General features: G+C 37.8%; 4 protein-coding genes across 6 annotated transcripts in view; 2 read left to right on the top strand and 2 right to left on the bottom strand.

The window, feature by feature from the left end:
• The window catches only part of LOC143449894 (dehydrogenase/reductase SDR family member 1-like), a 77241-nt gene extending 62561 nt beyond the window's left edge, over positions 1-14680 (bottom strand). The window contains exons 1-8 of the mRNA XM_076950222.1: positions 14536-14680; positions 14151-14315; positions 13756-13905; positions 13599-13678; positions 13385-13517; positions 12435-12590; positions 12206-12275; positions 11858-11938 (exon numbers count right to left, since the gene is read on the bottom strand). Coding sequence (XP_076806337.1) covers positions 11858-11938; positions 12206-12275; positions 12435-12590; positions 13385-13517; positions 13599-13678; positions 13756-13905; positions 14151-14297 — 817 coding nt within the window. The 5' untranslated portion in view covers positions 14298-14315; positions 14536-14680. The remainder of the gene's footprint in view (positions 1-11857; positions 11939-12205; positions 12276-12434; positions 12591-13384; positions 13518-13598; positions 13679-13755; positions 13906-14150; positions 14316-14535) is intronic.
• Positions 1568-5635, top strand: LOC143450373 (organic solute transporter subunit alpha-like). 2 transcript variants are annotated; one of them, XM_076950889.1, is made up of 9 exons: positions 1568-1890; positions 2029-2183; positions 2354-2427; positions 2585-2743; positions 2860-2986; positions 3203-3456; positions 3951-4076; positions 4881-5014; positions 5426-5635. In XM_076950889.1, exons 1-9 carry the CDS (start codon positions 1779-1781, stop codon positions 5512-5514), a joined length of 1230 nt encoding a protein of 409 aa, XP_076807004.1. In that variant the 5' UTR covers positions 1568-1778; the 3' UTR covers positions 5515-5635. The 2 variants fall into 2 exon arrangements, with proteins under 2 accessions (XP_076807004.1, XP_076807006.1); XM_076950891.1 differs by having other exon boundaries at positions 1588-1890; positions 3203-3320.
• On the top strand, positions 6170-10172 carry LOC143450374 (uncharacterized). Of its 2 annotated transcripts, XM_076950892.1 has the most exons (5): positions 6170-8873; positions 8987-9186; positions 9345-9414; positions 9745-9825; positions 9896-10172. In XM_076950892.1, the coding sequence occupies exons 2-5, from the start codon at positions 9124-9126 to the stop codon at positions 10021-10023; spliced, it is 342 nt and encodes a 113-aa protein (XP_076807007.1). In that variant the 5' UTR covers positions 6170-8873; positions 8987-9123; the 3' UTR covers positions 10024-10172. The 2 variants fall into 2 exon arrangements, 1 of the variants encoding a protein (XP_076807007.1); XR_013114687.1 differs by lacking the exons at positions 9345-9414; positions 9745-9825; positions 9896-10172 and having other exon boundaries at positions 8987-9080.
• A 1661-nt stretch (positions 14681-16341) lies between the features above and the next one.
• Positions 16342-18935, bottom strand: LOC143450472 (retinol dehydrogenase 12-like). Its single transcript, XM_076951034.1, has 7 exons — positions 18646-18935; positions 18353-18516; positions 17997-18210; positions 17495-17619; positions 17112-17331; positions 16851-16974; positions 16342-16586 (listed from the first exon to the last, which is right to left on the bottom strand). Exons 2-7 carry the CDS (start codon positions 18486-18488, stop codon positions 16383-16385), a joined length of 1023 nt encoding a protein of 340 aa, XP_076807149.1. The 5' UTR covers positions 18489-18516; positions 18646-18935; the 3' UTR covers positions 16342-16382.
• Between the last annotated feature and the right edge of the window lie 629 nt (positions 18936-19564).

Raw genomic sequence — 19564 nt, 5'->3', positions numbered from 1 at the left:
CCTGTCGTCATCTTGACGCGGGATCAACAAGTTTTTCACCGACAATTCTGTCAACGCCAGTGAGAATGGCAATAGTAACAGCCAATATGAAAACACCTGCCGCATGCTAATTCAGCAACACTGGCTCAATCGCGGCTCTTTGAACTAGTAAAAAGTTGTCTGTCGGTTTTCTATTCGTTACTGCTAGTATGTAAATCTGGTTTTGTTTGAATGTACAGTAACCGCTGTTTCTTATTCTGGACGATCTCTAATCTTAGGGCTGCTGTGGTCCAGTAACTGCCTGGCTCGATTCGCATTAGTGATGTCATAATTGATTTTGGTGACGTATCAAAGAGCATGTATTGTCTGCAATAACCATTTCAGTAGTTTTCGACCACTTTTGTTATCAACATGATTGCCACCAACTCAATTGTTTTCCTGGACCCGCAATATCAATTAGGCTACGGCACAGAAAGACTAATCTGCATAGACGTCTGCTGAAAACGTCTTATTTGAAGCTGCGATTAAGTCTGCATACTTATCAGTGTAGTACTGGTGGCAAGTTGAAAGCTTTTGTCGTACCAGCAGCCTAGGCCTAGGTAAAAGAATAAACTTCCTTTAAGATTACCAATCAACTAGAGTTTGATGAAAGGCTTTAGTAAGTGCGAGGTTCTCCAAAATTATGGTTTATTAAATGCGGCTTGAGCGTGAGGAATTCGGTCGCAGCCCTGCTACATAGAGTAGTCTTATGACAAATTATAATTTCGCTGTTGTATTACTTGTGTGAAGTATTACACAACAAACATATCTGTCATAATGACCGCGTACACTGGCGGCTATTGTTAGAATATGAACAAGGTACTACCGAAGACGATAACTTGTTTTGCTTCAGCTTCGATGATATGAGTTCCCATTTTTCAAACGGCGTGATTATGCTGTTAGTTGCTTAAATTCTGTCTATGCATATTACTAAATTATAAAGGTCCCATTTTATTTATTATCAGACACAAAGGCTTTCATCTTCGGGCAAAGCTTACTGAATGTTACATTGCGCAGTAGTAACAAGTAAAAAGGAAAAGAAAAAGGAAAGATTGCAAACGTTACATCGGTATTTAGCCTATATGTGGCACACCAGTTCAATCGAGGTAATTTATCTGAACGTCCTTGAGAACAATTTAAGCTTGGTCAGCAACTGAATTGCAAGATCCCAAAATAAAATTTCAACATTTCCAAAGCAACTCATGACTCGTGGCGTAACCGACACAGTCTGAACTTTTGTGACCTGGTTGTGAAATTTTGAAATCTTTTGTCGAGGACTGTTTGTTCTACCCACTAAAGTTATCAAGTGTGATCAATCATGGACCGAAGCAGTAGACATTACATTGACATAGAGATATACCATTGTTGTCGTGGCAGCACACGCATTGGTAAATAGAGCATTGTTGGATATCTTTGACTTGAAAGTAACCAGGACAAAAGGAGATTTTCGGGGGTAAACATGTCGTCGTCTTTTGCCCTTTGTCTGACTACCAAAACTTTAATTAATATTTCGTGGTGGAAGTGAGAAAAAGGGTGTTAATATTGGCGTTAGCAGTAGATCGGTAAAATGGCTTTGCTAGTTGAAAGCCTACCTCAAAAGAGTTTTAGTCAGTTCAAGTTGCGAACTTACACAGTCGAAACAGTTTGTTCAGTTTATTCTTAATCTGATCTGCGCATTTCATAACAGTCAAAGCTAACATTGCTGAGAGAGACCGACTTCGTTGTTTATTTTCTTCTGGAAAAGTCTTATTCAAGAAAGAATGGAAAACACGACCATGATGGAATCGTCGACCGAATCGACAATCTTCACATGGACGTGTGATCCCAGGTCACAGAGTTCATCGGCGGCCGATTTACTGCGGATGATAAACGGTAAATTTTCTTACTGTTTTTGTGAATTAAATTTTGCATTAAACAGCAGAATATGAAAGCTCTGTAGTGGATGACGTAGACAATATGAACTGGCTTCACAAAATAACACAAAAATTGACACGTGGAAACATTTTTTAGCATCGGGCATCGGCATGCAAGTGCAAATGTATTTTCCAATAGCTTTGGTCGTTGTCATGGTAATCATATTCATCGAAGAAGTCGTTTTTCACGTCAAGAATTCTTCGCACTGGAGACGTACAATCTACACTTTATGGGTCCTTGGGGTTTTTCCGGTGCTTTCATATTAGATGTGTATATTTAATTTAAGTCTTTGATCATATTTTGCGCAAAACAAGATTTATGCCAAATTATCCACTCATACTCAGTGGCCGTGGGTCATAAGTTCACCATCGCTTTTTAGATCAATCTGCTTTCATAAGAATTTCTCTATTTTCTTTTGTAGAGTTTAAGTTTTCTTTCACTGTTGGCAATCTTTATCCCTCGTGCCTCGGCTGTGATTGATTTTGCTGCCGGCTTGTGAGTATTTTGAGAGTATTTTACTCGATTTTGTGAATATTACTGCTACAACAAAATATTTATTTACAAACCGTGTTCTACAACGACTTACAACAGTAATATCGTTCTTATTGTAATTTGCTAGCCTGCTGTTAGATAAAGAAATGTTTTCTTTTAGCTATTACGCTATCGTTCTGAAGAAATTCTTCATGCTGATCATACACTTGTACGGCGGCAAACAACAGATGGAAAACGCTTTGAAGGGGGACCGCGTCGTGTCAGCCAATCCCTTCCCCTGCTGCTTTGTCTGTTGTTGCCACAACCAGCCAATGAGCTTGTGAGTTTGTCACCTTTGACCTCGCCAATACTTTATACTAAATGTCGTCTGCTTACGCTTGAACCATGGTGAATATAAAAGATAAGATTGTGACGAAGACATTTTATTGTTTTCAGACGTCGCATCAACATACTCCAGAGTCTAGTCTACCAAGTGGTCATCATATACCCGGTGTGTTATTTCATTCAGACTGTCATCTCCGCGGAAGGATTACTTCAGGACCCGGCCACGGCCAGAGCTGCGGTAAGCTGGAAATAAACCTTGGTACTCCTGATAGAATAAGTCCGTTTCTGAAACTTGTAATCGAATTTCTTGACATGATTGTCATCATTTATACAAGGTTTGGCTTGAAATATGTATATTCTTGATGTCACTTTGACGAAAAATAACTTTTTGTTCACGACTTAACTCGAGAACTTTAACGTTTTTTTTACTTTACCGAGATTGTTTTTCCTGCAGAGTTTCGGGATGACCCTGGTTGGTGGCATACTCACAATTTCAAGTTTTGTTTGTTTGTACGGATTTCGGGTGCTGAGTTTCGCTTCTGGATATTCCCTTCAGCAATTCCACATAAGAAGTAGGTTTTCGAATCTAAAAAGCGATGTCAAAAACGCGTTTATAGATCACGTGTCTGACTCTCCTCATGATTTCCTGATCCTCATCGCGATATATGAAGCAACCGCGGAACATTCCACAGTAATATTAGACCAAGGGTAGAACTGTTCGACTTAACCATAATGTGATGGTTATTGATATTGTTAGCTTGCAGGAATAAACACTTTGACAGAATGTGGTTAAAACTGCCCATAAAAGCTGGTTAAAAAGTATTTCGCTCTTAACAACTTGTGCCTTCACATTGGACGCCCAGCCGCCCCTGTTTAATGAGGAAGGTTGGATTTTTCCGCGCGCATTTTATAAAGTTTTAGCCTAAAAAGTTTCTTGAATCGGGCGCGCATTTTTCGGAAAGTCAAATTAACAACAAACCGCAACAAACAATAAATTTGCTTATTTTAAAGATTTTGATGTCGATTCTTGTGGTTAACAGACAGTGTTGGGAATGTAAAAGCAAATATTAATTTATAACAATGGAGACAAAAATATATAAAATCACATTTCACACATTTCGCTCATTCTATTTGCTTTGTACACCCGGTTTACTGAACGCAACCTCATGCCAACCTTCATCGCACATTGATTTGTATCACAGCCAAGATTTTGCCCGTCCAGCTGGTGGTCGCCACCAAATCTATCCAAGAATTCGTTCTCGGCGTAACTCAAAGGTTCGGTTCGCTTGGATGCGGCTTTCCTTATCCCGACAGGCAGAAAGACTTCTGTGAGTTGAAACTTTTCAAATATATTGTTTTGAATATTTCCATACAAATTTTATGAGTGCATTTTATTCCAGAAATATTTCCTTTGCCTATAATTGTGCCGTTGTACCTAACGATTGTCATTAAATTTTGCAACTTAAATTTGCGGGTTTATCTGTTTTCTTTGTTTGATTTTATCTGTTTCCTTGGTAACTATTAACTTACGACGTAACGCGTAGTACACATCGCTGTCTATGATTCTAGGGGTCATCCTTAATATTTTGCAGGAAAATAAACTTTGCAATTTTTGAGCTTGCCTTAAAATGATATTCAACTTGTCAACGGGCGAACTTTGAAAAACGCGGTTTTTGTGACGACGCATTTGAGACGAAAGTAAACTCGCCACAGCTGTGTACAAGGCTGTAACAATGTTACAATGTTTTGTAAATGTCGCACCAATAATACGCAGTTGTGACTTTAAGGAAACTGTGTTCAAGCAAAATGCACCTGCTTTGCTCTGCTTAGTTTCTGTGCTGCACAGAAAGCAAAATGGAAAATTGGAACGTGTATTTGAAAATGCAAATATGAAGTAAACTAAATTTATTAATCTTATGTTAGTATAGTTTCAAGTTTTTCTCACGTTTGTTTTTCTCGCAGACTTTTTTGTTTACGGCGACCACAAACAATTTAGTCTGTGACGCAATCTCTGTGACGTTGAAATCCTATTTGAACGTTAATTTTCCAACTCTCGTTATTTCGTTGACTTTCACTTCATGACGTTTTCATCATCATCATTTTCTTTAAACAAATTTCCATCCATGTCACAGTGCTCCACAACTACTTGTTCATCTACGAGCTCTTCGTCCTGGCTTTCATTTCCTGGTTCACCTTCAGAAGATTGGAGGAAGGATGCGAGGTCATCATAAGGCCACTTCCATCAGAGATCTACTCCGTCAACACTGTGAGCATTTCAATCAATTGTGCTCTTAGGATTCTTAACAAGGCTGTGAAATGATAACGCGTTGACTTTATTTTATTATTCGTGTGATTAAAATCTCTTTAATAGTTTGTTTCATGTTGATCTTAAATAAATATTCTTTGCCCATTCGACCTCTCAGTATCTTGTTCAAATGGAATGTCTGAGCAAGAAGCTTTAACTTTATCAAGTTTTCTTCAGCAGCCACGTCATCCATGATTGATTAAATAAAAATATCCTATAAATATTATTAATTAATTTTGAAACACAAAATATTAAATGTCCAAAATCTAAACTTCGTATTTTATTTCAAAACCCGACATTGGTGATGATCAATCCACGTTCAAGTTCAAATCTTCAAAATCCGATAAAACCAGTTATTTTAAAATTTTTCAGGGAAATATGACAGAAGCAATCAACGTGGGGGAACAAAATGGCGGCATGACGTACGACGACCAAGATTCGAATGTTTACGAAAAAGTTGAAATTAAATCCGATTTAACTTATTGCAAAGACAAGGCCATCGAAACCGTGTAGTTGGCTGCCATCCAAAACTGGCGTGGCTAAACGTCACAAACATGTTATTACACTATTGTCTGGGTTCGACATTTTTCGTCGGAGACAAAGTCATCGATGTCGTGTAGGCCGCTTATACTCGCCCTACCACCAACACTTACTTTTTAACAACTACCTCAGTTTGTTTCTGCTTTAGGGAAAGTGTTTAGCTGTCCGCTCTATACAGCTAATTGGGTTGTTGATAAACGTTTGATGTTTCACCAAGCTTACGTTCGTTTATCTTTAAATTACCAGAGTTAGAGTAGATTGTCAAATCCGTGTTGGCCTGGTAACCCATAAAATGATTAATTAAAATATTATCGACTAGGACAGAATCATTATTATTTAGGTCTAGTGTCATAAAACAGTTGTTGGAAGACGAGTTGCTAAAAAGATTTTCTGTTAAATTAATACGGAAATAAATTGACTGCTTTATCGATTTGCGTATGTACGTGGTTACTTGGTGGGTCCATTCTGTTTAAGAATGAGTTGTTTGACTTAATCCACTACATATTTTAGCCGAAAGCCTTTTCCATGAACGTACCTTTCAACGTGTTAGGTTATTTTTGTCGATAAATCATCAACAACCAAATGGCGACTGATTGGTGACACAGACGACTGAGTTGCGGAGCCCGAGGTGATAACTACGTAGTTAGAAATCAAAACTAATAAAAACTTGGAACAATTATTCTGTGAAAAAAAGGGGAAATGTAATAAATGGTGACGTCATTTTATTCCAACACTTCTGATCCAGTAGTGTTACTTCGTTTTGAAAAATGATTTTTTATTTTTATTAACTTACACTTAATTACCTTATCGTTTAAAGCAGGGGTTCCCAACTGGGGGTACGATATTGAACATCAAGGAGTACGAAGATCCTTGGGCCACAGAGCAATATATACATGAAAATGATGGAATTTTTCAATATGAATGCCTATATGAAAAATTCCATCAGAATTTTTTGGGGGTACGAAGAATGCTCTGACCTGAAAAAGGGGTGGGAGCAGCAAAAAAGGTTGGGAACAACTGGTTTAAAGGCATCTTGGCTTTTGTGTATTCGGATGAGAGAATACGCCCATGGTCTTCTTCTTAAAAATACTTAAAACAGATTCAGGTTCAAACTTTTTACCTTACCTTTAATTTTGTCGGCCTTAATATTACAACAAATGACAAAAGGAGTTATAGTTGTAACACTACTTGGCGTATTACAATAACATTCATGACACACAAAATACGTGAAGCGTGACTGATGAATTAATGACATATATCGGTTTTTTGTCTTCCTGATGTTGTTGTGTGACGCAAGACCTAAATAATATTGATTATTGTCCTTGTCGACCATATTTTAATTAACCATTTAGGCCAACGCGAATTTGGCAATTGTGTGAGTCGATGGAATTGTTCGAGTCGTTCGAATAATTAATCAATAAGCCGAATTATTCCTTGCGGCACAGCTGTGCAGCGCTTTGTAAGTAGAATCGCCTTTTTCAGTTTGTGCCGTTAGTTCGTTGTACGCCAGGGCCAGGCTTACAAACCCGCTCACAGTTGACTGTTGCAGCAGTACAGCTGATGCAGTATTATTATCAACATCATAACAACATTGATCGATAAGCAACCATTGTCTGCCATCAACTCTTTGCATTGCTTTGAAGAAATAAGTATTTAAACTGAACAGAAAATGATAGAAGAGCAAGGAGCTTTCCCCTCTGCGGAAAGCGAAATTGAGTACTTAAGGTCCAAAATTCTTGAATTTAAGTCAACCTTCGATGGTCTTCAAACAACACTTGAAACTGAAAGAAAAAGATCAGACGATCTTCTTACTAACCTGGAGATAGAAGAGAAACGTAACGAGGAGCTGATAAATACGACGTCAATACTAAAGCAGAAGATAAGTCACGCAATTTTAGAAAACGATAAATACAGGTCTATCTTGGAATTGACCAACTCAGAGTTGATTCTTAAAATCAAGGAGCTGGAAGAGCAGAAGGCGAGATACGAGGACTTGCAAAGAGAACAGGCATCAGACGAGATGGAGATGTGGCAACACCATCCAGCCACGGATGGACAGCAACATCGCACTAACACGGTCTGCAAAGCTGTCCGTAATGAAGAGAAATATTGCCCAGGAAATCCAACCGAAACCAAATCTCTTACGCCGGGAAGCGGACGTGAAAAAGATGAAGCTTCTCAGGAGATGGAGCAGAAAAACAACTCAGAACTTTGTGCTGCGTTGCAGCAAAAGCAGACTCAGGGTCTTAGCGCAAGACAAGTCTTTCAGAATTTACGACATTCTTTTGACAATCTGAAACTTGTTTTGGATACAATGTAGCGTGTCTGGAACAGATTGGAAAAGGAAGTACGCATCTATCTGCACGTTGAATTCTTTCGGTCAACACTACTGTATGGTACAATGCCATGGCAGATGAATGTACACTAATATGACTGACTCGTTGCTTATTATTATTATATTGATATCGTTTGCTTTGTAGAAATGGTGTTGTTTATCACTGCTGATAATTTATAATTGGTTTAATCTTCTTCCATCCAGAATTAAATGCTACTTGATACTACTTACTGTCGGTAAAACTTATTCAGGGAAATCACGGATCATCGTTGTCCGCTTGTAGTTCAGCTTATTTATTTGAACGTTTAAAAGAGTTTCACCTTGTAAATGTGTTTTTGACTCGTGAACGAAACATGTAACCTTGAAAGGAAGTGTCTCATAGAAGCTAATGAAATGACAAGTGTGGTCTGGGATTATTCATAAGCAAAATAAAGAATAACAACATTTGCATCAGAGATAGTTGTCAAGCTTGCAAGAGCGTCGGGATTTAAATTCTTGTATAAGATGTCTGTGTAAGAAAGTTTGACCTGGTCTGTATAGGCATTTAGTGCATGTTGTTTATTATTCGAAGCTAAATTACCAGAGTCAGAGCAGATGAAAACGTTTCAATTGAAAATATCTTTGTCTATGGGCAAGTTGTTGTGATTTTACGTCAAATGTAGACTGTTTAAAACATTTTACTTTTACTCCTTTATTCCAGCTGTTAATTCTAGCTGTTAACTTGTTTCTCGAATAAGGCGCATCGTTGTTTGTATTATAAGGAATAACCGTACTTTTGTTACCTACACCGAGGTATGGCTGCGTTTGGAAACTTTTAATCAAGTGAAACTTCATGACGTAATTGTCTAGTATCAACCGCACAAAGAAAGTATGACTGTGACGACGTTAAAACTGTAAAATCATGTCGCCCTGCACGAAGCCCACGAGGAATATCAGTTTGCAAAGGTGCATTGATAAGTTTTAATCGAGTTTATTGGTTAACAATTTCTTGTTATCACCTTGTCCACGATGAAAAAGCACGCAGAAGAATACAGCGTGATCTAAGTTTTAATATTTAGACGTGTGACGTCACAAGTTATTGAGGCTGAGATTTCGTTCTAAGAAAGATTATGTGGCAAAGAATAACGCCGAGAACTTGAGGACAAACAACGTTGCTTTCGTGTTTTTGTGGCCAAGCATCGTATTGACCGAAAAAATGACAAAGTTCATTAAGAAAGACGACGATGATGACCAAGCATTAAACGAAATACGAGCAAGTGTAAGAATGATGTCACTGTAGCGACCTGGCTACGTTTTGCTTAAAATCATTTAACCTTGCAATATTGGTTACAATATACATATACTGTATTATAATGTACAGCATATTAAAATAGTAAAAGGTACAACACCAAGTTCAGTAAAATTGTATCTTTCCAGTGCAGACAGATGTTAGACTGCAGTGAAAGCGTCGAATTTCAGGGAAAGTGCATCGCCCATATGCTGGCAGGTATGTCCAGCATGACACATACAATCAGCTGACAGGGCAATGTTCGCACTTGCTTGAATAACCTGCATGGAATAAAGAAAACTTAAATATCTTCGTATGCCAAATACAATACAGAATATTATTTCCCACCATTTCATTCAATTTTAAACCTATTTAATGATCGTTTTAAAGTAAAAGAACAATTTATTACCCTTGTGATGTATTTGGCGTCTTATTTTTAGCAAAGTAACATTGGAATAAAGTCATTTTATTATTTGCAAAATTTAAGCTAAAACCCATTAACAATGAAGTCGGTATTCAGCACTGAGCAGCTCGTATTTAATATTTCAGATAAGAATATTTCAAAAAAGACCGGACAGATTCTTCTAACAACCGACTTGGCTGAGGAATACAATTTTGAAGATGTTGACGGTAATTTTGTAATTTTCGCAAAATTTACTTTTTAGTTTCGACCAATTTATTACCACTTAATCTTGTTCAGGGAAATCTCCTTTGAGTGAACAAAGTTTAAAAATATTGACCAAGATTTATGGCTGGAACAGTTTGTCAAGTTTTATTCCATCCTGGTTAAAACTTCTAAAGTATTTCTACGACATGATGCTGTGCTAAATCAGTGCTACCGACATGATGGGTATGAAAGAGAAGCAAAAGAATTAACCCGAATCCGTCCGAAGCAGTTTTATACTAAGCACAGCCCACATGCCATTTTTGTTGCTTTACGCATCAGTGCATTCATATTTCGTGTAATGATTTTACTAAAAAATATGACAGCACCTGAGTATAAGCCTAATCCTTTTTGTAGTAATTTTCCTCAAAAAGCGCGACAAGCATCTTTTGGTACCTGAGAACTTCGCTGATGTTTTGTTTCATAGCATCAACTTGTATGAAATTTTGTTGTTCTAGTTTTGAAAATATTTATAACTTTCGGACAAAAGTTAGCAACTTCACATGGAAAAGTTTTTATTTTGCAAAAAAACAAACAAAAATAACTGTTTGACGATGATTGGAAAACTTCCAGTAATGCATCATTATCATGACTATGCTCAAGTGCGTAGTTTTAGCAAAAATACAGAACAAGCTACACGGGAAGATTGCTTTCTGATGGAAGATATTTTCAAGTTTCAAGTAAAAATTCATCTTTCCCAAACACTTATAACAGAGGCCAAAAGTCATCGCTAGATTTATTTTCAATAAAAGAAACATTATGTCAATCAGCATTGTCTATTTTTATCTTAGCAAAGCTGTTAATTACAAGGTCAATCGTGCAGATAAACATGTTTATTAATTAAGTTGTCAATCACACAGGGGTTATTTCGAATTCGGCGAGGTCATAATGTCATGTATTTAACACGTTTACAAAATACTGTAGTATGACAAGTATGGACTTATCTTAATGCAATAAGTTCAAAAGTGCAAGGCAGAAGGCATGTTAACGGAACTGATTGTCAATCAATTATTCTTCGATAAGTTTGCAATTATACCGTGAACTTAGATTGAACTTATGGCAAGTATGACGTTATGTAATAGCGCGGTAAATAGCAGAAATATAATTATAACGACACAACTTGGAAGACAATGAAAACAGTGTCTTCCAGTGTTAATTTTTAACCTGGTGATTATCTTACAGTAGTTGTCGTGGTTGGCAGTTTTGGGTCGGATGCAAGCTCTAGAATCTAGATAAACATTGTCATAAAAATAATTAAAATAAGCTTTAGGCCAAAAATTCTAGGTGTATTTAAGATCGACAAATTTTTATTTAACTAAAATAATCAAAACGCAATCTTCCTGGCTTGCTTCATATTATTGTTATAACTATCCGCGTAGTCATGTAAGATGCATTAATGGACACCTTCCAATCATTTTCAGAAAATATCCTAATTTTTTTCAAAATACTTGGCCTTGAAGCTGCTAAAGCTGATCCAGCAGTTAAGTCGAGAGTTTTTCAAAATTAGATAAACAAAAACTTTGGCAATTTGATGCTGATACTGAAGTAAAACAGAAAATAAGGTTCTCGATTTGTCAGGCTGCAAACGGCGAATGTCGCGCTTTTCGCGTAAAACTGGCAGCAGAAAAAATAACTCAGTTGCTTTCATATTTTTTTACTAAAATCATTATTACGAAATAGAAATGCGTTCTGGCGTCAAAACTCAAATCTCATGTTGTGTAGCAAACGCAGCACTGCTTAAGTTTGATGCAGTTATCTCTCTGCTTCTCTTTCGGGCCCACTTCAACATTAGCATAAGTTGTACCGAATCACTATATTGTAAATTAAGTTCGGAAGTTTTAGCCAGGATGGAATAAAACTTGACAGACTGTTCCAGCCATAAATCTTGGTCAATATTTTTAAACTTCGTTCACTCAAAGGAGATTTCCTTAAAAAAAAATAAGTGGTAATAAATTGGTCGAAATTAAAGAGTAAATTTTGCGAAAATTACAAAATTACCGTCAATATCTTCAAAATTGTATTCCTCAGCCAAGTCGGTTGTTAGAAGAATCTGTCCGGCCTTTTTTGAAATATTCTTATCTGAAATATTAAATACGAGCTGCTTAGTGCTGAATGCAAGGTAGCCTGCTAGAAAGAAGACGCCAAATACATCACAAGAGCATAACAAGTTGTTCCTCACTTCTGCTTTGACCATGAAATTAGTTTAAAATTATATAAATGGTAAGAAACACTAATCCATGTTAGATTTGTTGATGAGAATATTTAAGTTTTGTTTATTCCATGCAAGTTATTCAAGCAAGTGCGAACATCTCCTTGTCAGCTGATTGTATGTGTCATGCTGTATACCTGCCAGCATATGGGCGATGCACTTTCCCTGAAATTCGACGCTTTCGCTGCAGTCTAACATCTGTCTGCACTGGAAAGATACAAATTTTACTGCACGTGGTGTTGTACCTTTTACTATTTTAATATGCTGTACATTAAAATATAATATATGTATATTGTAACCAATATTGCAAGGTTAAATGATTTTAAGCAAAACGTAGCCAGGTCGCTACAGTGACATCATTCTTACACTTGCTCGTATTTCGTTTAATGCTTGGTCATCATCGTCGTCTTTCTCAATGAACTTTGTAATGAAATCTGTTCGTACCATGCTGGGGAGCAGAGACACAAAAGCAACGTTGTGTCGCTGGAAGTTCAAGGTGAATTTCTCTGCCACACGATCTTTCTAATAGCAAAAACAAGGACCCAATAAATTGTTTTGATTTCCTGATTTCAACCGATGTTCCCTTCATTATGGCTGGTGACGTCAACTTTTACGGTTAAACATTAAAATTGGAAGGATTATGAGTTTTATGACAAAAGAAATCAACTTGGTGCAAAACCGTAGTCAGTCGTCATAATATTTGTAAATATTATGTTTGTAGACTGCAGAGGTTAACACGCGCCCACTGGCGGTGGCTTTAATAAAAATTGCGGTTATGTTGGAACGCCCCCTGGTGTATATCGTCGTACTCTAAAACAGTTTTGCCCCCCACCCCCCCATGTAGACCTACTATACTACTAGGTCACCTTCTATCCTTTTTAGATATAATTATATAATCCAGTATAATTTTCTTTTTTTTGTAAGATTTCTTTACATTCAAAATATTTGCGTGACTTTGCAATTGACCGCGTTATGCTGAGAAATTGTTAACCAATAAACTCGATTTGAACGCATCGATGCACCTTTGCAGACCATGAGACATAAACCTTACAAAATCTGTGCAGAACTACCAGCTTTGGCAGAGAGTGAGCTTGTTAAATAATCTTTGCAGAGGATTCTTTTGCGCTTTTATGTGGTATGCCTGTTATCGGCAGGTACAAATAATTGGCAGTCAGCGAATGCAATTCCAATTTCAAAAAGGTGATATCTCTTCCATCACATGCAAACAGGCCCCTTAAAGGTAGGCACAGTGCCTACAGAGTTAATAGAAGCATCCGGAACATTCTAGTTAAATGCTTTTAAACAACCATTCTGACCTCAGCTTTTCCCACAACGTGCGAAGGTATTAATGGATACATTTTTCCACCAACGGTGTTGACATTAACAATCAACCCACGTCCTCTGGCGAACATCAAATGCGACGCGAGACCGGAACATATGTGGTTGTTTCTATGTGAGTAAACAAAATGTACAGATATTAATTAACATTTGCGTTAAACTTCTATTAAAACATAAAATGTATTCTTTCACCTTAGTTCGACGTTGCTCACGAGATCCCAGTTGGATATGTCCTGTTTCCAAAAGCCCATGTTGTAGTTTTTAAACGCGTACTACAAAGTTATAAGCAAAGACATTACTTATGTATTAAGTTTAATAACTTTGCAACAAAGCATAATTCACAGCCAACCTCGACCGCAGTGAAAACATTGTTGACCAGCAAGTCGAGTTGTCCGTTTTGTTCGATGGCGATTTTCTCGAAAACCTTCCTCGTGTTCATTTCATTTGTGTGGTCACACTTAACAGGGAAGATCCTTCCACTATATCTACGGCCTTCTGCCTGTACAAAAAACTTTTATCTGTCCATAACATGTTACAAGTTATTATTTTGTTCCCAGAAATTGCAATTTAAGCTTCAATAAAGTTTGCGTACAGTTTCAGACCCTAAATCTGTCAACCTAAATCTGTCAGTGCATGCTTGTTGATATTTCTTTATGAAAATCACTAAATGTATTCTGAAATATCAATAAAAACATGTGCCCGATATAGATATAGCGATACTTATGTCATCTTCATCGCTTTCACCTCTGCTTGGACGTCTTCCAATGTTGCCAACTCCCTCCCAGTAATATAACACGTCGCTCCATAAAAAGCGAGTTGAAGCGCTGTGCCTCGGCCAACGCCCTTCGAAGCGCCAGTGACAAGACAAACTTTGTTGCTTAGATCAGGCATGATGGAAGACTATATGTGCTGCCTGTCAATTATAAGTTGCACCCAACTTAAAATTTGGTCACGTGTTTTATGCATAGGCTACCACATGACCGCAAGTAAATACGTAACTACGTAACGCTCGTTCTTTTATGGTAGTACTACTAGTACAGTAGCCTAGTGTGATGTCACTATAGTTTCTTTGCAAAACCGACTCATACCATAATTTAACACTTAATATTCAGCCATAAGTTCAAAAAACTTGCCAATGTCTCGGCGGTAGAGGCTAGAATTTCACAAAAATTGTCTGTTCCAATGAAGCATGTTTCCTTGAAAACTCGTATCCTTGTTTCAAGCAGTGAAGGCAAAGCACGCACAGAGGCTATTTTATGCAAACCTGAGTAATCAAACCTGTTAAAAATTGAATTTTTAAATTAAATCAGACCAATTTAAAATTTACGTCAACTTATTTGCCTATCTTCTGCGATAGAATCATTCCATCACCGAACAGAGTAAGAGAGAGAGGCTCTCTTGTTAAAAATGTGGAAAGAAGTTTCATCAAGCTTGCCGGCTTGTAGGTTCGAAATCACTCGACCATAACCATTTTCTCTCTCTTATTCTGACCAGTGATAAAAAGGTTCTACCATCTTCAACAACGTGGTGTGTAACTCGCCATTGCGCTGAGCATACGATATCCTTCTAAGCTACTAGCAATCTGACATCATATTAACATGCTCTCCATATTCGGTTCATACTGTACTAGACAAAATCAATGTGACCACACAATCGGCAATAAGTTGTGGTTGCAACTACGCCTTAAAACTTCACTAAGTTTCCGAATGCATCCGCTGTAGACAGCATTTATCTGTCAATGACCGGTTATTACGCTCAATGCAAACATACCATAGCTCTATTCGTCTTCTTCGAAAAACAATTTAACAAGTGTAGCAAAAAGGGAGTATTAATGGAAACACTTCCCGTTCGCGTTAAGACTAATCAGCGCGAATTTAAAACCGTTTTTGACCAAAGATCTTTTTCGAAAATGAAATTCTTGCCGCCTTCTTTACCTGCCAAGTGTCCCCAAAGACAAAGTAAAATCTTTTAAACAGTAACGGCATATAACGTAACTAACAACAACTTGGCCATAGACATAGATATTTTCAACTGAAACATTTTCATCTGCTCTGGCTCTGGTAATTTAGCTTCGAATAATAAACAACATGCACTAAAAGCCTATACAGACCAGGACTTTCTTGCACAGACATCTTATACAAGGATTTAAATCCCGACGTTCTTGCAAGCTTGACAACTATCTCTAATGTTGATAATAATACTGCATCAGCTGTACTGCTGCAACAGTTAACTGTGAGCGGGTTTGTAAGCCTGGCGTACAACGAACTAACGGCACAAACTGAAAAAGGCGATTCTACTTACAAAGCACTGCCCAGCTGTGCCGCAAGGAATTTTTCGGCTTATAGATTAGTCGAACGACTCGAACAATTCCCTCGACTTTCTAACCAACGTCTCACACAATTGCCAAATTCGCGTTGGCCTGGTAACCCATAAAATGTTTAATTAAATGTGGATGCACGAGGACAATGGTCATTATTATTTAGATCATGCGTCACAAAACAATAGCTGGAAGGCGTAAAGTCGCTGAAAGATTATAATAGCAATAAATTGACTCTGTTATCAAACTGTGTATGTCCGTGTTAACTTGGTGGGTCAACTCTGTTTAAAAATAAGTTATTTGACCTAATCTACAACATATTTAAACTTGGAACATTATCCATGAACATACCTTTCAAAACTTAAAACAACTTGGAACACTTATTGTGTAACAAAATGGTAAAATATTTTTTAAATATTCTTTTCAAATTTAGTGATCGAAGTTTACAAAAATTGTTTCTTTTCAAAGATTTTTAATTGACCTAAGATTTTGCCTCCACTCGAAAAACTGTTTTAAAATCTTTTTAAATTTTTTAACTTTCCTCGTGTTCTCTTTTTTCCATATGACGTGTTTGCATTTAAAGGAACAAAATCATTTTGGAAAGTACGATTTTATTTCTTCGATTGCAACATTGGAAGTATTTTGATGCGGGATGTAGCTTAAGGCGGCAGACTTGCGTTGCTGACGTCAATGCCCGTCAGTTCTTCACTGATCTTCCACAGCTTCTTGCGAGCTTCACTGCCCTTGGCCATCGGATGAGTGTCGTCGCTCATTTGACAATTCCTGAAATATTTCCCGCTCACTTCCCCGGCTCTGCTTGATATGGCGCAATGTAGGATGCACTGACAGCCCTGTTTTGGACTCTGGAATTTTAACAATGCGTTAATGACGAAACCATGGAGATATTTTCAAACATATGCTGTGGTTTATGTCCTGTAATGCGTAAAATTTCCTCACATTTGATCGCATCGAAGCAAATTTAATACTCAAAATGCTGATTCGTGCAGTTAAGTCAACAACTGAGCATCTTCATATTCAAACACTACGCAGGGCTTTCTAAGCCTCAAGTTCAACAAACTGATACCATCGTTACGTCATACTGCATTTTGTTTAGCTGCAAAGCAAACCTTGGCAATGACGAGCAGAAGATAATGGATTATGATTGTGACAAGTCGTTTGGAACGATCCATTAGTGACGTGTTTACGACACCTGGGCATGCGCAGTTCACCAGAACTCCGGTTCCTTGTAATCTGCACCATTATGACGTAATAAAATGAAGTTATCGCGTTCCACTTGGACATGTAAAGCGCATCTTGTTATTTAAGTAATTCTTAAGAAATGTTAAAGTCAATATCGAATATAGACATTACGTCTGCGCTAAATCTACCTTTTGGCCAGCTCAAATGTAAAAAGTATGTTCATTAGTTTTGAATTGGCGTAGAGAAGCGATTCCGCCTTCTGCTTGAGAAAGGAATCTTGCTGCATGTGCGCAATGGAGTGTTTCGCCTTCTCCGGTGAAATATAGTCCAAGTTCAGCTTCGCCATTTTGTTGACGAACGACGTGACGTTGACGATTCGAGAACCGGGTCCAGATTTTTTCAAAAGATCTGATGTTTGAGAAATAAAGTCTCGTATTTACTCCAATGTAAGCCGCCCTTGATAGTAAGCCCCAATGCAATTAAGCCGCACAGAAACACGGCATCGAACTTGTCATAATCTTGAATTGTATGACCAGTTGCAAGTAAACACACGACCAATACCAAGTTGTACCTTGCAAGAGAGTTGTGAGGAGGAACGGGCCGAAATGGTTGGTCTGATATGTTAATTCCATCCCGTCGTCTGTGGCCGTCACAGGATACTCCAGTACAGCAGCATTATTCACCAGGATATCCAGTCTATGGGCGCACACAAGGTTACTTTCAAGTGTTTGCATTGGCTTCCAGTGAAGCATTGTATTTATTTGTATAGTAATAAAATCTGAATTTATTGGACTGTTCGTTTTTCTAGCCGTTTTCCATGCTAATCGTTTATGAAACATTTTATCCTACAATTATTTGGCTGAAAAAAAACTGTATTACTTATAGCAGCAAACAGAAAAGCCTGGGTTATGAATTACGTTGGTTATAATATATTTCGTATTGCGAGCCATAAAATACAGATACATGCATGTGACCCATGTTTTGCTATTATCGCGACAATAAACTTGAATGGACTAGAAACAATAGCTATGGTTGTAACTTTGTATATTCTAGTGACCTACAGTTAAACGTACCTGGGTTCTGTTTTTAAAATATTTGCCGCAAATTTGCGCACTGATTCCAATGAGCTTAGATCGAGCTGACGAAAGACAATTCCGCCGTCATCGTCTCTGTCAGTTTCGGCAAGAATATTTTGTCTCGCCCCTTCTCCGCGTATCACAGATCTGCAAGCTAAAATGACTCGTGCGTTTCGACGCGCGAACTCTGTGGCTAAAGCTTGACCGATGCCTTCAAAAATTAAGCACTTCGTTAAAATGCAGCCTTTCGTTTCTGAGTCACATGGAACATTATCTGGCAAACCCCGGCAAAAGTTACATAAAAAGATCAAAGATTGGAAGTAGAAAGCTTTATTAGCACGAATACATTGCACCTGAGTTGGCCCCAGTCACTAGAACAGTCGTGCCGGTTAAATCCACGTTCTCTGTGAAACGTTTCCAGGTGCTTTTCGCGTACAAGCGCGTCACCGTCGCTATCAGTCCAACACAGACAATCAATTCCAACAACATTCTTTCCAACGCTATAGCGCTTTACGAACTAAAAAAAACCTGAATTTAATGAAGTAGTTTGTCGCAAATATTGCAACATGCCATTACATTGGCTGTAACTATCGTGCTGTTCGATTTTCCTGCAAGTTGTAATACGAAGGCATTATTGTCATATCACCTTGCTATGATGACTAACGTTCTATTTTCGCTTCCTCACATTAAATGACAAACAATGAACGATGAAACACGAAGATTGTGCCTCATTACCCTGTTATCATACAGACGTAATCTTATAACTAGTACAATAAGCAACCGGCGGTCAAACTGTAAAATACCAACAAATGCCTTCAGCGATTCTGTTGTTGCGTCGCATTAATAGGAATCTGTGGTATGCCTTCCACGGTATCGTTGTTGAGCAAAACGATTTTTCGTGAGAATTGTTTGCTCTGGTCCACACCCTGCACAAGATAGCGGTTAATCATTGATTTATTTTCAGTAAAAATATTTTTTATACAAACGAACAAACACGGCGCAGATAAAAAACGACGATATCCTTGTGTAAGTTTGCACCTATTGTAGTTGTCAGTCGTAATTGCGTTTGTGAAAACTCTTTGATAAGTTGATGGCTCGTTCACAGACACTCGCGAAAAACTGCAAAAGTTTGTTATCCTCTGGCCGCGTTGTCAATGTTTTAGCCAGTTTGTCATTTCCAGAAATTGTTGGTTGCGACTCCGAGATCAGTTTCTTGGCTAAGTTTGAGGCGTGTGACGTTTCAAACACTCAATCACTTTTGCCAATGGTTTACAGACTTAAACTCTAGTGCCACAGCAAGCATGTTTAGGTAAGCCTACTTCTTCACATAATTATCTAAGGTCGCTGCATATTAATGGAATATATTTGAGGGTTAGGTAACCATTGCTGAAAATATTTTAAACTTCAAACGTTCACCTGTCAGTGATTTGAGGTGGTTTCGTCGCGGGAACTTTCGTCACGCCTGCGGGAAAGCACCTCGCAGGTAAAGACGTCACATTGTTTTTAAGGTCGTGAAGTGAATGATTCCAGGTTTAACAATTTTTATCACCATCTGCAAGGTAATT

This window comes from Clavelina lepadiformis, chromosome 3, assembly GCF_947623445.1.
Source record: "Clavelina lepadiformis chromosome 3, kaClaLepa1.1, whole genome shotgun sequence".
Lineage (NCBI taxonomy): Eukaryota > Metazoa > Chordata > Ascidiacea > Aplousobranchia > Clavelinidae > Clavelina > Clavelina lepadiformis.
This window is presented reverse-complemented; position numbering and strand designations above follow the sequence as displayed.

Bases quoted from the DNA above. Each gene is read 5' to 3' on its own strand.
- LOC143450373 (XM_076950889.1), top strand. From the start codon at position 1,779: ATGGAAAACACGACCATGATGGAATCGTCGACCGAATCGACAATCTTC. The intron at 2,428-2,584 runs GTGAGTATTTTG...GTTTTCTTTTAG, and splicing joins ATTGATTTTGCTGCCGGCTT to CTATTACGCTATCGTTCTGA. The intron at 5,015-5,425 runs GTGAGCATTTCA...AAAATTTTTCAG, and splicing joins AGATCTACTCCGTCAACACT to GGAAATATGACAGAAGCAAT.
- LOC143450374 (XM_076950892.1), top strand. From the start codon at position 9,124: ATGACAAAGTTCATTAAGAAAGACGACGATGATGACCAAGCATTAAAC. The intron at 9,187-9,344 runs GTAAGAATGATG...GTATCTTTCCAG, and splicing joins TAAACGAAATACGAGCAAGT to TGCAGACAGATGTTAGACTG. The intron at 9,415-9,744 runs GTATGTCCAGCA...TTAATATTTCAG, and splicing joins CATCGCCCATATGCTGGCAG to ATAAGAATATTTCAAAAAAG.
- LOC143450472 (XM_076951034.1), bottom strand. From the start codon at position 18,488: ATGTTGTTGGAATTGATTGTCTGTGTTGGACTGATAGCGACGGTGACG. The intron at 17,620-17,996 runs GTACGTTTAACT...GTGCGCCCATAG, and splicing joins ATTTTAAAAACAGAACCCAG to ACTGGATATCCTGGTGAATA. The intron at 17,332-17,494 runs GTACAACTTGGT...CTCAAACATCAG, and splicing joins CCTCACAACTCTCTTGCAAG to ATCTTTTGAAAAAATCTGGA.